At 42.6% G+C, this 11062-nt stretch overlaps 1 protein-coding gene across 9 annotated transcripts in view; it reads left to right on the forward strand.

Moving 5' to 3' along the window:
• dab1a (DAB adaptor protein 1a) overlaps positions 1-7970 on the forward strand; it is a 123834-nt gene extending 115864 nt beyond the window's left edge. For all 9 annotated transcript variants that reach the window (XM_084722700.1, XM_084722697.1, XM_084722701.1 and 6 more), the window contains one exon: positions 5659-7970. Coding sequence is in view for 1 of the 9 variants with exons in the window: in XM_084722701.1 (XP_084578827.1) it covers positions 5659-5706 (48 nt within the window). In the remaining 8 variants the exon portion in view is untranslated. The remainder of the gene's footprint in view (positions 1-5658) is intronic.
• Positions 7971-11062: the final 3092 nt, after the last annotated feature.

An 11062-nucleotide genomic window follows, 5' to 3' on the forward strand; every position in this document is an offset into this window, starting at 1 on the left:
TCACTGTTTTTCCTTGTTTCTCCTTCGCCTGCTGCCACGCATGCTCATATGAAGGCATGTGTTTGACTGACTGAGTGTTTGTCATGTGTGTGACTGTGCATGTGTGAGTATTTGCTTGTTTCATTTTAGTCTAGGCATTTTGCATTGCAGAAATAGCAACATAAACAAAATCAACAGATTTTGTCTTCATGTTCTGAATGACAGAAAAAAAGTCTTGAGGAATCATATGAGGGGAATTTTTGAAAATCACCTGAATATGATCCTATTAAAAAATGAGAGAAAAAATGACAAAAAAACAAACCGGCGTCCTTTCAGTCGTCCTCCATCACAGTGGATGATGTAAAACTACAGGGCCTGCCATTTTTTGCATCGTTAAGACATTTTATTTTACAGGTTTGCTACTGCTGTACCAAACTCCATTGGAAAAGCAGGTGTTTTATGGTAGCGCCATATTTTTTCAGTTTAAAAACTTAATTTACATGATCACCAAGACTCTTTTCTGATTCACCACGATCTGTAGGCACAGTATGACCTGGTACTTGTGCTGGTACTTACAGTATATTATTAATATAGGCTACTTGTGTACAAAGCAACTAAAATTGGCAAACAAATTGGCACTAATCCATATAATCCATATATATAATGTAAATTTAAAACAAATTTATCTAAATAGAAAAAATAGCATTTTTATATTATTTTCAAAATATTTGTGCCTGCCAAATTGACACATCAAAGTTTTTTTAAACACCTGGAATATGAAATAATAAAAGCTTCATTACAAACATATTGCAAGTAAACAGACCTACAAGGTTTTTAACAAATGACATCACCAATACGAGTATTTTTCAATACTTTCCCCCACTTGAATTTCTTCAGACTTTTGATGTAAATGACAAGTTTCTGAGACTAGAACGCTTGAAAGAGTTTCTGTTGCAGTTCGTATGGGGTCATGTCGTTTAATGCCTGTACTGTTTTGTGTGTCGATAATTTTTGTCGTAGTCTCACCTGGAGTTTTGTGAGTATAATATCCACATTTTATATTATGAAGTGGCGTCATGTGTTTGAGTTTTTGAAATGTGTAACAAGTTCATCACGCATGATCACTTTGGCCATAGTGCTCCGTGCCCTCATTGTGTCCTGTCCTTGTGACGTGTACCAAAATCACGCCCGGTTCCCTAAATAGCACCCATCTCACTGTGAAAGCCAACAGTGTGTGACAGCCAATCAGAAAGTGTGCACTTCAGTGAACAGAACGTCGTGTGGGATTTGTCAGTGTTGCGCGCAATATGCTGATCTTGGATGTTTAGCTTAATTTAAAAATGATGCGTGCTGTCATTTCAATGCATTATGTATGTTACATGATGTAATGTAACTCATATAATATGTGCATTATTGTAAGAGGATCTAAGTAATAAAGACAAGCAGCGACTCAGAACTCAGGGAAGTGCTGATGTGTTTGATCCTGCTGGAAAACTTTCAAACTAATTTCTTTTGGAGACATGTCAAAATGTGGTTTGCCTACACAAGGAGACAGAGGGACACAAACACACACACACACACACACACACACACACACACACACACACACACACACCAAAGAAGAGAGCCATTTTGATCCCTGCCTCCCCGCCCAGCGTCCTCACCCACACAATTCCCGGCTGTGGCTCCTTAATGATAGCTGCTGGCACTCGCACAGGGAAAAATGTAATGGTTTTGTTTTCATCAGCTAATACTGGGGTGCCAAGATTAATGACTGCCCCGACATAATTGGCATTAATTAAAACCCAAGAAGCCTTCAAGTCCTTCCCCACTCCAGGAGAGGAGGAGGGGCGGAGGAGCATCCTCTTCCCCCCTGTTGGCCGCCGTCCTCGTATTCAGACGGTCTGGAAGCTGCAGGGCAGCAGGTGGATGAAGCCTTAAGTGGAAGAACGGATTGTAGAGTGCCGAGTGGTGAATCTGGCTGCAAACTGGCTGTGTTGTGGCCAGAAGCGGCGAGTTTTTCCTCTGTAGTAGGTGGACTGCTTTGGTCCTGGTCCAATGAGGCTGCTCCCATATGGTGTTTACTTGCTCAATCACCTCGACTTTAGACATGTCCCCAAACACACACACCTGTGCAATAGGCCCAGTTATTCCCCAGACGGGCGCACCTGTGATCGATACTGTCACCACCTGTGCTCATATTGGAGCCAAAAAATATGTGAGCTCGTGTTTGCTGCTGGCCAGAACCGCCTGTCCCGTCGCCCCCTCCCACTGTGTGGCTCCGACAGACATGTGTTCAGGCTGGGGGAGCGTAAGTGTTTTTTTCTGGGGTGATCTCATCATGTCCAGCGAGCACTCCCGAGTCTCAGCCGTGAAATGGCCTGCTTCCATGGTTCACCGAGCAATCTCACACTGCTGCCCCCTGCCCAGGGCGTACCACTCACTCACACACACACACACACACACACACACACACACATGCACATAAATGTCCACACGTGTACCAGCCAGGCCAGATATTTTGGCCTTCAGGCTGGTACTACGCCAGCACATCACTCATATCCCCACCCAGGCCCTCCCCTCCATCGTTCTCGCTCTCAGCCTGCGGTTTACGGAGCTGAGGCGGCCTCGGTTGGCAGCGCTGGTTAGATGATGCAGGGTGACACTGCCGGGCTGTGGCTCTGGTGCAGGGCTGAGCAGTGTGTGCTCGCTGTCACTGCTTGTCTCAGCCTCTTTGTCACCTCTCAGGGCTGCTGGCAGCTACTTTCTGCTGACTGTCTGGCCTTGGCCAGCCCTACAGTTATAGCTCTGTATCCCTGAGCCCAAAGCCACTGCTGAGGCATCCCTCCAAACCTAACTCCAGTTTTCTGTTCAGATGAAAGCCTATACAGATGATGCAACACTCAGTGTTTGATTTTGAGCGTGGAGCAGCTTTTTTGAAACTTTTTTCATCCAGATACAACTGTATCCCAGATCCAACATGAATCAGATCTTGCTTTGTTTGTGTAAATTTGAACACAAAATTGTCACCAGTATCACAACACACAACTTTAAGTGGGTTGCAAATGGTCATTATTTTCATTATTAATAAATCTACTAATCTTATTTTCTAAATTAAAGCTGTGGAAGGCAGCCCTCAATACTAACCATTTGCCATATTGTAATTCAAGCTGTCTAAGAAAACTAGACCTCTGCTCCTCCTCTTAGCTTTCGGGCTTTAGAAATTCTAGCCTGTGACAGGAGACTTTGGCCAATCACTGTCCGCAAAGAGTTAATTGTCAAAAAATCCCGGATATGAGCGCTGCCTTCTTGCACTGGTGACGTAATTTAGAGGCAGAGTCTGCACAGTAGTGATCAGGGTTTGAGCCACGGTATTGAGTTCCTGTAAATACAGCTGGTGACTCAATCACGAGCAGGGCTCAGCTGTCAATCATGATATAATCCAAACTGATCAGAAAAATGAACACATGAACATACATCAGTGTGATAAGAACTACGTGAAATAGCAGAAACCATCTTTTAGGAAAATTTATTTGGCTTTGAGGATGTCCTAACATAGAGGGGCAGGGTTTATTATCTCTGTAGCCCCCGCCCACCAAGGGGCAATCAGAATGTTTCAGGTCAGGCTCTTATGTTGTCCATCTTTATATATGTCAAGGATTGAGTCTCATTCCCAGGTCATCAAATAACAGTCACAGCTTCAGTATTCCACATCCTGGAAATGAGACTCAACAATCAACTGTTTCTCCAAAATCACTTACTGCACCTTTAATCAATTAATTACTTTGTCCATAAAATATATAAAAAGAGTAAAAGCCACAAACGTGAAGTGTGTGTGTGTTTAAATGTGTCAGCTCAGGAAGACTGACAGTTCTTCAGTTTTCCTCCAGACCCTCACCTCTTCCTCTTGACTCTATACTGAGGAAGAGGACTTTAGGCTCACGTTAGACATTTCTCACGTAGATGTGTCTCTGCCATCGTTTCTGCCGGCGCGTCGCCTGTAAATTTCACTTCACGTCGTATAATTTAACTGAAAGGTAGCTCTCAGTGGCAGCAGAATCTCTTGTATCTGATGAGGAATGCTAAGCCGTGGCATCATTCATTTTGAGAGAATCTCATACTTTTTCTCACATCAGCAGAAATTTCTGTCACTCCAGTCTGCTCACGTCCTCAGGTTTCATCAGATTCTCTGAACACTGGATACCTTAGGAATCCACGCGTGGGAGTTGCTGGTAGACCCCCAACTCTATTCCTCTGTGCAGTGAGAGTGAGAGAAGTCTTCCAGAATATAATAGGCCAGTCAGTGGTCTCCAATCAAGTTGTCTGCATGGCAGATTGAGTGGCTGGCTGTAATTATGTGTACGATAATAACGGGCCCATTGTGAGTGACTGCACCAGGCTTGGAGCTCTGACTGCAGGGTGTTCCATCATCCGCTGTTGTCTTCCAGCTCAGTTGGAGAGAAATACAGACATGATGACTCATAACTGGTCTTTCAAGGCGCTAGTTTATACCTCTGATTCATACTGGTCCTGGAGGGAGCCTGGAGAGTTAGAGAATATGCATGGGCGTGCGCAATGACACACTCTGAAACAATAACTCACACACACACACACACACACACACACGTATAAAAAGGTTTCCAGAGCGAGGGGTGGATTTTTCAGTGAGGGCTCTGAATAAGCTGAGAGATGTGATTAGGCGCAGTGTACTACTGCCACCTGGTGGCCACTTGAGGCACAGGAACTAAGTAATCTTTCTGCGTATCTGATCATAACTTGTCAGGGCTTGCAGGTTGGTGATACTTGTAATTCTGTCGGTTGACAGAATGAATCAGAAACTCGGGTCCTCCCTTTTAATTATGCAACACTGAGGTGAACTGTTGAGGTCAGACCGTACAAATCCAACATTATTTAAGAGTAAAAAAAAGTACAGTACAAGTAAAAGTAAAGTACAGATATAAAACTAGAAAATAAAACACAAAATAGAAAGTTAAACTGAAAACCAAACTTACTAAATAGTACCAGGTTGTTGGGGAGGCCCTCGTGATCGTCAACTCACTTTACTAAAAGAAAGGTGATAAGTGTAAATAAAACAAATGACAGAAATTTGCATTAAGCCAGGGGTTTTCAAAGTCTGAGATTCTGGCGTTCATTATGGGGCTTTTCCATTGGCACTTTTGGCCATGCTGAGTCAAACCATGCCTCGCTGATCTGCTTTTCCATTACCACTTTTAAACCCACCTAGCTGTGCCAAGTCATGCCTGAGATAGACTATCTCCAAAGTGGGGCAAAAGCGAGTAGCCCTGTTGTAATTGAGCAGCAAATCCTTGCTTATGTGCTGAGTCAAGCCAAGCCAACACGTGTGTATGGAAAAGGGTTATTAGTTTCAGATTGGGAAAATGGTAATATTATTAGTATCTCTGAACTACTTCTTTAACTAAATCACATACATTCAGGTTTTTCTATGTGTTTTCCTTTTGATAACTGATGTAATATTTCTTCATTACCATTCACTGAGCCTCCCCTGAAACTGTGAGGAGGCTCCCTTGGGAGGACCGCCTTCCACATTGAAAAGCTCTAGGTTAAACAAATGATGGTCATGCACGTCAAACCAGGTTTTAACAGAGAAATGTTAAGGCTGTTTGAAATTTCTGATGTTTTTCTCTCTCTTGTGCACAGAAGGGGAAGGACCCTCTCTACGCCCAGATCAACAAAGGGAAGAAATAAAGAGACACAGGAAGACAGACCTGACCAGCACTGAGAGAACAGGAGGAGAACCCTCACCCTGTGTGTGTGTGTGTGTGTGTGTGTGTGTGTGTGTGTGTGTGTGTGTGTGTGTGTGCGTGTGCGTGTGTGTGTGTGAGTGTATGTTTGGCACATCTCCCTGCCCGGCCAAGCCCTTCTTCTTCTCCTCCGGCTAACAACCTCCCAGGAGGAGCCTCCACGCTCCCTCAGTCCTCCTCCTCCTCCTGTGCTCCTCCTCCTCCTCCTCCTCTCTGCAGTCTGCTCTCCTCCTGAGAGGAGCGAGCCCTCTCGGTCCTCCACTCCAAGCAGGAAAGGATATCAATCACCGAGACGGATCCAGTTCTCCCTCCACTGCGCTGTCTTCTCCTCTCCTCTCTTCTCTTCTCTCCTGTGGCGACACACACCCAGCCTTACAGACATAACCTGCTACTCCTTCCTTCCTCCCTCCTTGCCTCCCTCCTCCTCTCTCCTCTCTGTCTTCGCTCTCACACTCCTCCCTCTGCCTCCTGTGTCTGGCCCAGAGACTGTGCTGCCAAGGAGGGACTGAATCAAGCAGTGCCTCCACACACACACACACACACACACGCACACGCACATTCACACGCACGCTCGTCATCGGGATTAGAATGATCATCTTTCGTTTTAACTGACTGAATCTACATTTGCAGCGAGGAGATCCCACAGGAGGAGCTAGACTCTAAACGGGCCTATCAGGGATGGCCCATAACTGGGATCGCTGCTTCTGATTGGCTGATTCCTTTGGGCGTTATCCCTCCATTCTTTGTGAGTGTCTGCTGGATCACTATGCAGAAACAGACTCTCTGGGAGCTACTCACACACCAACTACACACAGCAATCAGCCTACATATACTCACCACACAAACACACACACGCACACACACACACAGCGCCATCACTCACCTCTCTAGCACGCACACACACACACACACACACACAGTAATTTGCCAAATGTCTCTCCTCGCAGACAGACTCACACAGAGGCCAGAGGACCAGACATACTGAGGAATGGACCCTGAGAGGGAGAAGAGTTGCAAGTCAAACAGATTCTGTGATTGAACTGTTCATTCTCTATAGCTTTTGTACAATACCGATTCAAAAAAAAGAACAAATTGAAAAATGGAATTTTTATTTTATAATTCAATCAAGCCGCTGGGGTCAGCTCTATAGGAGTTATAGAGTCAACATGGCTTTAAGGCATCTGATCGTTGGTTTGCCAAACTCATTTTGTAAATAATGATAACAACAACAACCATTTTGTCCACCGGACATCTGTGCCATAAAATAGGAAGGCTTCAGTTATGCAAACTCTTGACTCTTGAACCCAAGCAATACCAACATATGTTTTCTTTTTCCTGTTTTCCCGCCATGTTTTGTTGCCCTCTCTCTGATATTGTTTTGTTCTCGTGCATGGATGTTGTAGGTCTTTGTCTTAACTTCACTTACTAATCCTGAGTCTAGCCGCACAACTTGCCTCTCTTTTTGTCTTTTCAAATCCCACCACCTCGCTAGGGTTGGGAATCGTTTGGATTTTAACGATTCTGATTCCGGTTCTGCTTATTGGTTTTAGTTCTTAGCGCTTTGCAGTTCTGATTCTTTGAGTGCCCCCCCCCCCCCCCCCCCTTCTTCACAGCAGAGTTGTGTTAAACGCTAATTACCACAGATAAATGTGACCTGTGGAAACACTGAGTTAAGCTAACGTTAGCTAGGTAACAATAACAGCCCTGGTCTTTTTTATGGTTTCTTCAATATTTTGGGGTTTACCTCACCTGCTATATTGTAACAATAGAAAATATCCTGTCCTTGTAAAGCATTTTCGAGCACAACGTTTGCTCAATTTACAAATTATCAGTTTGTGCTATGTATCTGCTAGCCAAACAAGAGATGGGACCAGTCCAATCCAATATCGATATCCGGGCCCAAAATTGACGTAAGTCATTTATCATGTATGGGACTCCCATTACTGATCTGCTCTCCAATCTAAATTCCACCACACCACTTTTTTTCCAATTGTAAATACTACACCAATAAGTACGCACCTACTCTGCATTTGAATGTAATATAACAAAGACGCATTTTTACACGGACCTTGGATATACAGCTGGACTGAAGAAATTATGTAACAATAAACCAGCACAAAAATGATAATTACCAACATCAGACACCATAAACCACTGTGTTCTGAACAAACACATTACAAATATCAACAAAAAGTATAATTTGTATTTTGGAACTTAAACTCTCAGAAATGCATCATGAGAAATTATGCAAATGAGAGTTGTCTCTCAGCCTGTCAGCTGCACATGTGAATTGCACAAGCCACAATCGTACAAGGGTTTATGAATGCCATTACACAAGTTACATTATACAAACTAAACAAGCTTTCCAGATGAGGAACACTGACTGAATATGCATCAACATCAACTGACAAAACTTCTCACCACTATTCACTGCCTCATGTAATCTTACTAATACCAGTAATAATAATAACAACGATAAAGAAAATAAGCACTGGTATCGGTCTTGGCAGATATCGACATTTAGATATTGGAATAGGATCAGAGCTGAAAGAAAGTGGATCTGTGCATCTCTGTTAGCAACAGCTGAGCAGGTTAAGTGAGAATAATGCTGGACACATGATTTAATGTCAAATGTATTAGGAGACAGGAGGACATCCACGTATTCAACTTGCATGTCTTTAGGCATAGAGGAATACCCAGGTCGATATACGGAAGGTTGATATGTGGTAGATATTTGCAGTACACTGTTTAATTTGAAACTAGCGCAAGTGAAATTTGTATAAGAATCGACGAGCAGAATTGAAATTAAAATTTCAGAATGATTCCTTTGGAATCGTAATTTTGGAATCGATTCTTATTTGGAAGCGGTTCTCGATGCTCAACCCTACACCTCACATTATTGTGTCCCAAACAAATTAGCCTCTGCAGTTTGTGTTACCCACAGCCTTGTGTTTATGCACCACAAACCTCTACTCCACCTCCATGTTGCAGGCAGCAGACACAGTCTCCCCTCCTCCACCCCGTTCCCCCCCGAACAGTCTTCAAGACACAGTGACGCTCTGCCCATCTGTCTGTCTGTTGGTCAGGTGCCAAACTGCTGCTGTCCGAGCGTCTGTGTGTGTGTGGACTGCAGCGTCCTCTGCTACAACTACATCAACTGTGATGCCAATGACTCCCTATTTTATGGCCAGAGTCCCCATGTCACTCGAGAACTCTTTTGGACTATGACGTTGATTAACTTAAAAATTTGACAACTAGAAGATGAGCAAAGAAGTTGAATAAAAAGGGAAACATTGCTGTTTGAGTACATAACATTTCTAGACCTATTTTAACTTTACCTCAGCTAACAGTTTCTTAATGTAAATTGACACATTATTTTTATCTTTATGAATATGACATTCTACAGTGGGTTTTTAGATGATTTTTTGGTTCTCTCTTGATTTACGTATTCCACCATGTATTACTGTTACAAATAAACACATCCCAAATGACTGATGTGTCTATTTATGTGTCTCGGTTGTAATCTGGCTTTGTGTGTGTGTGTGTGTGTGTGTGTGTGAATGAGAGAGTGAGCCTAATGGTGTGTGCCTGGCAGAGGTGACCCCCAGTGAGTCTTTAGTTAGTGTAGAGCAAGTGCCACAGTATTTTGTTGTAATTTAACACAGCTTTAATGGCCTGTCACATTCTGTTACACTGGCAGCCTCTAATGCAAACTGTCATAAGCTTTATTAGCAACTACAGCGATACAAAACAAGACTTCAGCCTCCTTTCTCTTACTTTGCTTCTGCCCTCCTCGTCATGGAAAACACAGACACATTACAACAACTTGAACACACATTCATTCTGTATTTTACAGGATAAACTGAAACTCACACTGTTTTGTAAAGGGTCAGTTCACCCAAATTACCCACGGTTGTTTCTTCCTGTGCAGTTAGTTTTAATTTTACATGATTAGATTTTCAGATACTTATCTGTGAGGTTTTCGTCACCATGCATACTGTATATTGTGGAAGTGAGACTGTTTTTTTCTTGGTGCTCATAGCATTAAAAAAAACATTTGACAGCAGTGTGTCTTTCCAAAAACACTGTCCCAGTTACCGGATAATCCACAGTCCTCACTGTCAGCAGTTTTCTTTGGGACAATTTCTTCTGTGAGAGCTGTCAACAGTGAAGTCTGTGGATTGTCCAGGATAACAGCTGCATTATTTTTGGAGAGACAAGTCGCATTTTAATTTTTTTTAAAAAGTGCTCATTATTTAAATGCCAAAAACCACTAATGAACTTTAGTTCAGCTCCATCGTATTGTGCCACAAATTTCAGATTGACATGTTAAAACTTCAGCAGATGAAATAGAAACAATGACTGCATTTCTGGTTACAACCAGGGTCAACTGCAAAACTGTGTCTCTTGAACTGACCATTTAAGCAGTTGTGTGCCAATATTCCTCTTCATAGACCACACCAGCGAGTTTCTGAGTAATAATCAGCAAACAAACAGTACTGCAGTCCTCTCATAATCTCTAATGGTTTATAATTAAGTTATTAATTTGGTTGTGGACACTTAAATAAATCTTTAATAAGCTGTTACATACATTAGATGAAAAAGGCAACAGTGACTGTTGCTTATAATTGTTTATTAATGATTTAGAAAGGGTTGCAGCCAAATTACAAGCCATTTATATATCCTTTATAAGAGTAGTATCATTTTAAAGTGCTACCAGTGTATCTAAACTGACATGTGGCCTGTAAGTCATAGAATAAAGAGCCACCTTTTCTGTATGTGAATCCCTGACACACCTGTCAGGATGAGCTCAGGTTGGCAATGCGACAGATTATCCTTCAAATCTGTTTTATAAAGACTGTGAGCCTGTAGCATGTGTGTATATATGACATATTACAAATACCTGTTTAAATACTTTTGTATTTTGTGTAACAAACCAGGAATGTCGACGGACCTCTTGTGTTTCCTTCCCTCTGTGTTTACCCCTGAGTTTCAATTTAAGCTGGAGACAATTAGACAATGCATCTAATGATATCACCTAGAGACCATCTTCTCACGTCAACAATCTTGTGCTGTCCAAAACTTACACGACGTGGTGTATTAAAGAAAAGTCACGAAGGAGTTTTAACAGTTTTAAGAAAAACAGTTCCAGGTTTCATGGCGGTGACTCACATTTGCGCGTACAGGTGCGCGCGGTGCCAGCTGGGCCACATTCCTGAAGGATAAAAAAAAAAAAAAAAAAAAAAAAAAATCCAAGAGCTGTTGAGAGTCAGAGTGTTGCGTTAAACAGACCCGTTTGA

The sequence above is a fragment of the Lutjanus erythropterus genome, chromosome 7 (genome assembly GCF_056507025.1).
Source record: "Lutjanus erythropterus isolate fLutEry1 chromosome 7, fLutEry1.hap2, whole genome shotgun sequence".
NCBI classification, from domain to species: Eukaryota; Metazoa; Chordata; class Actinopteri; order Lutjaniformes; family Lutjanidae; genus Lutjanus; species Lutjanus erythropterus.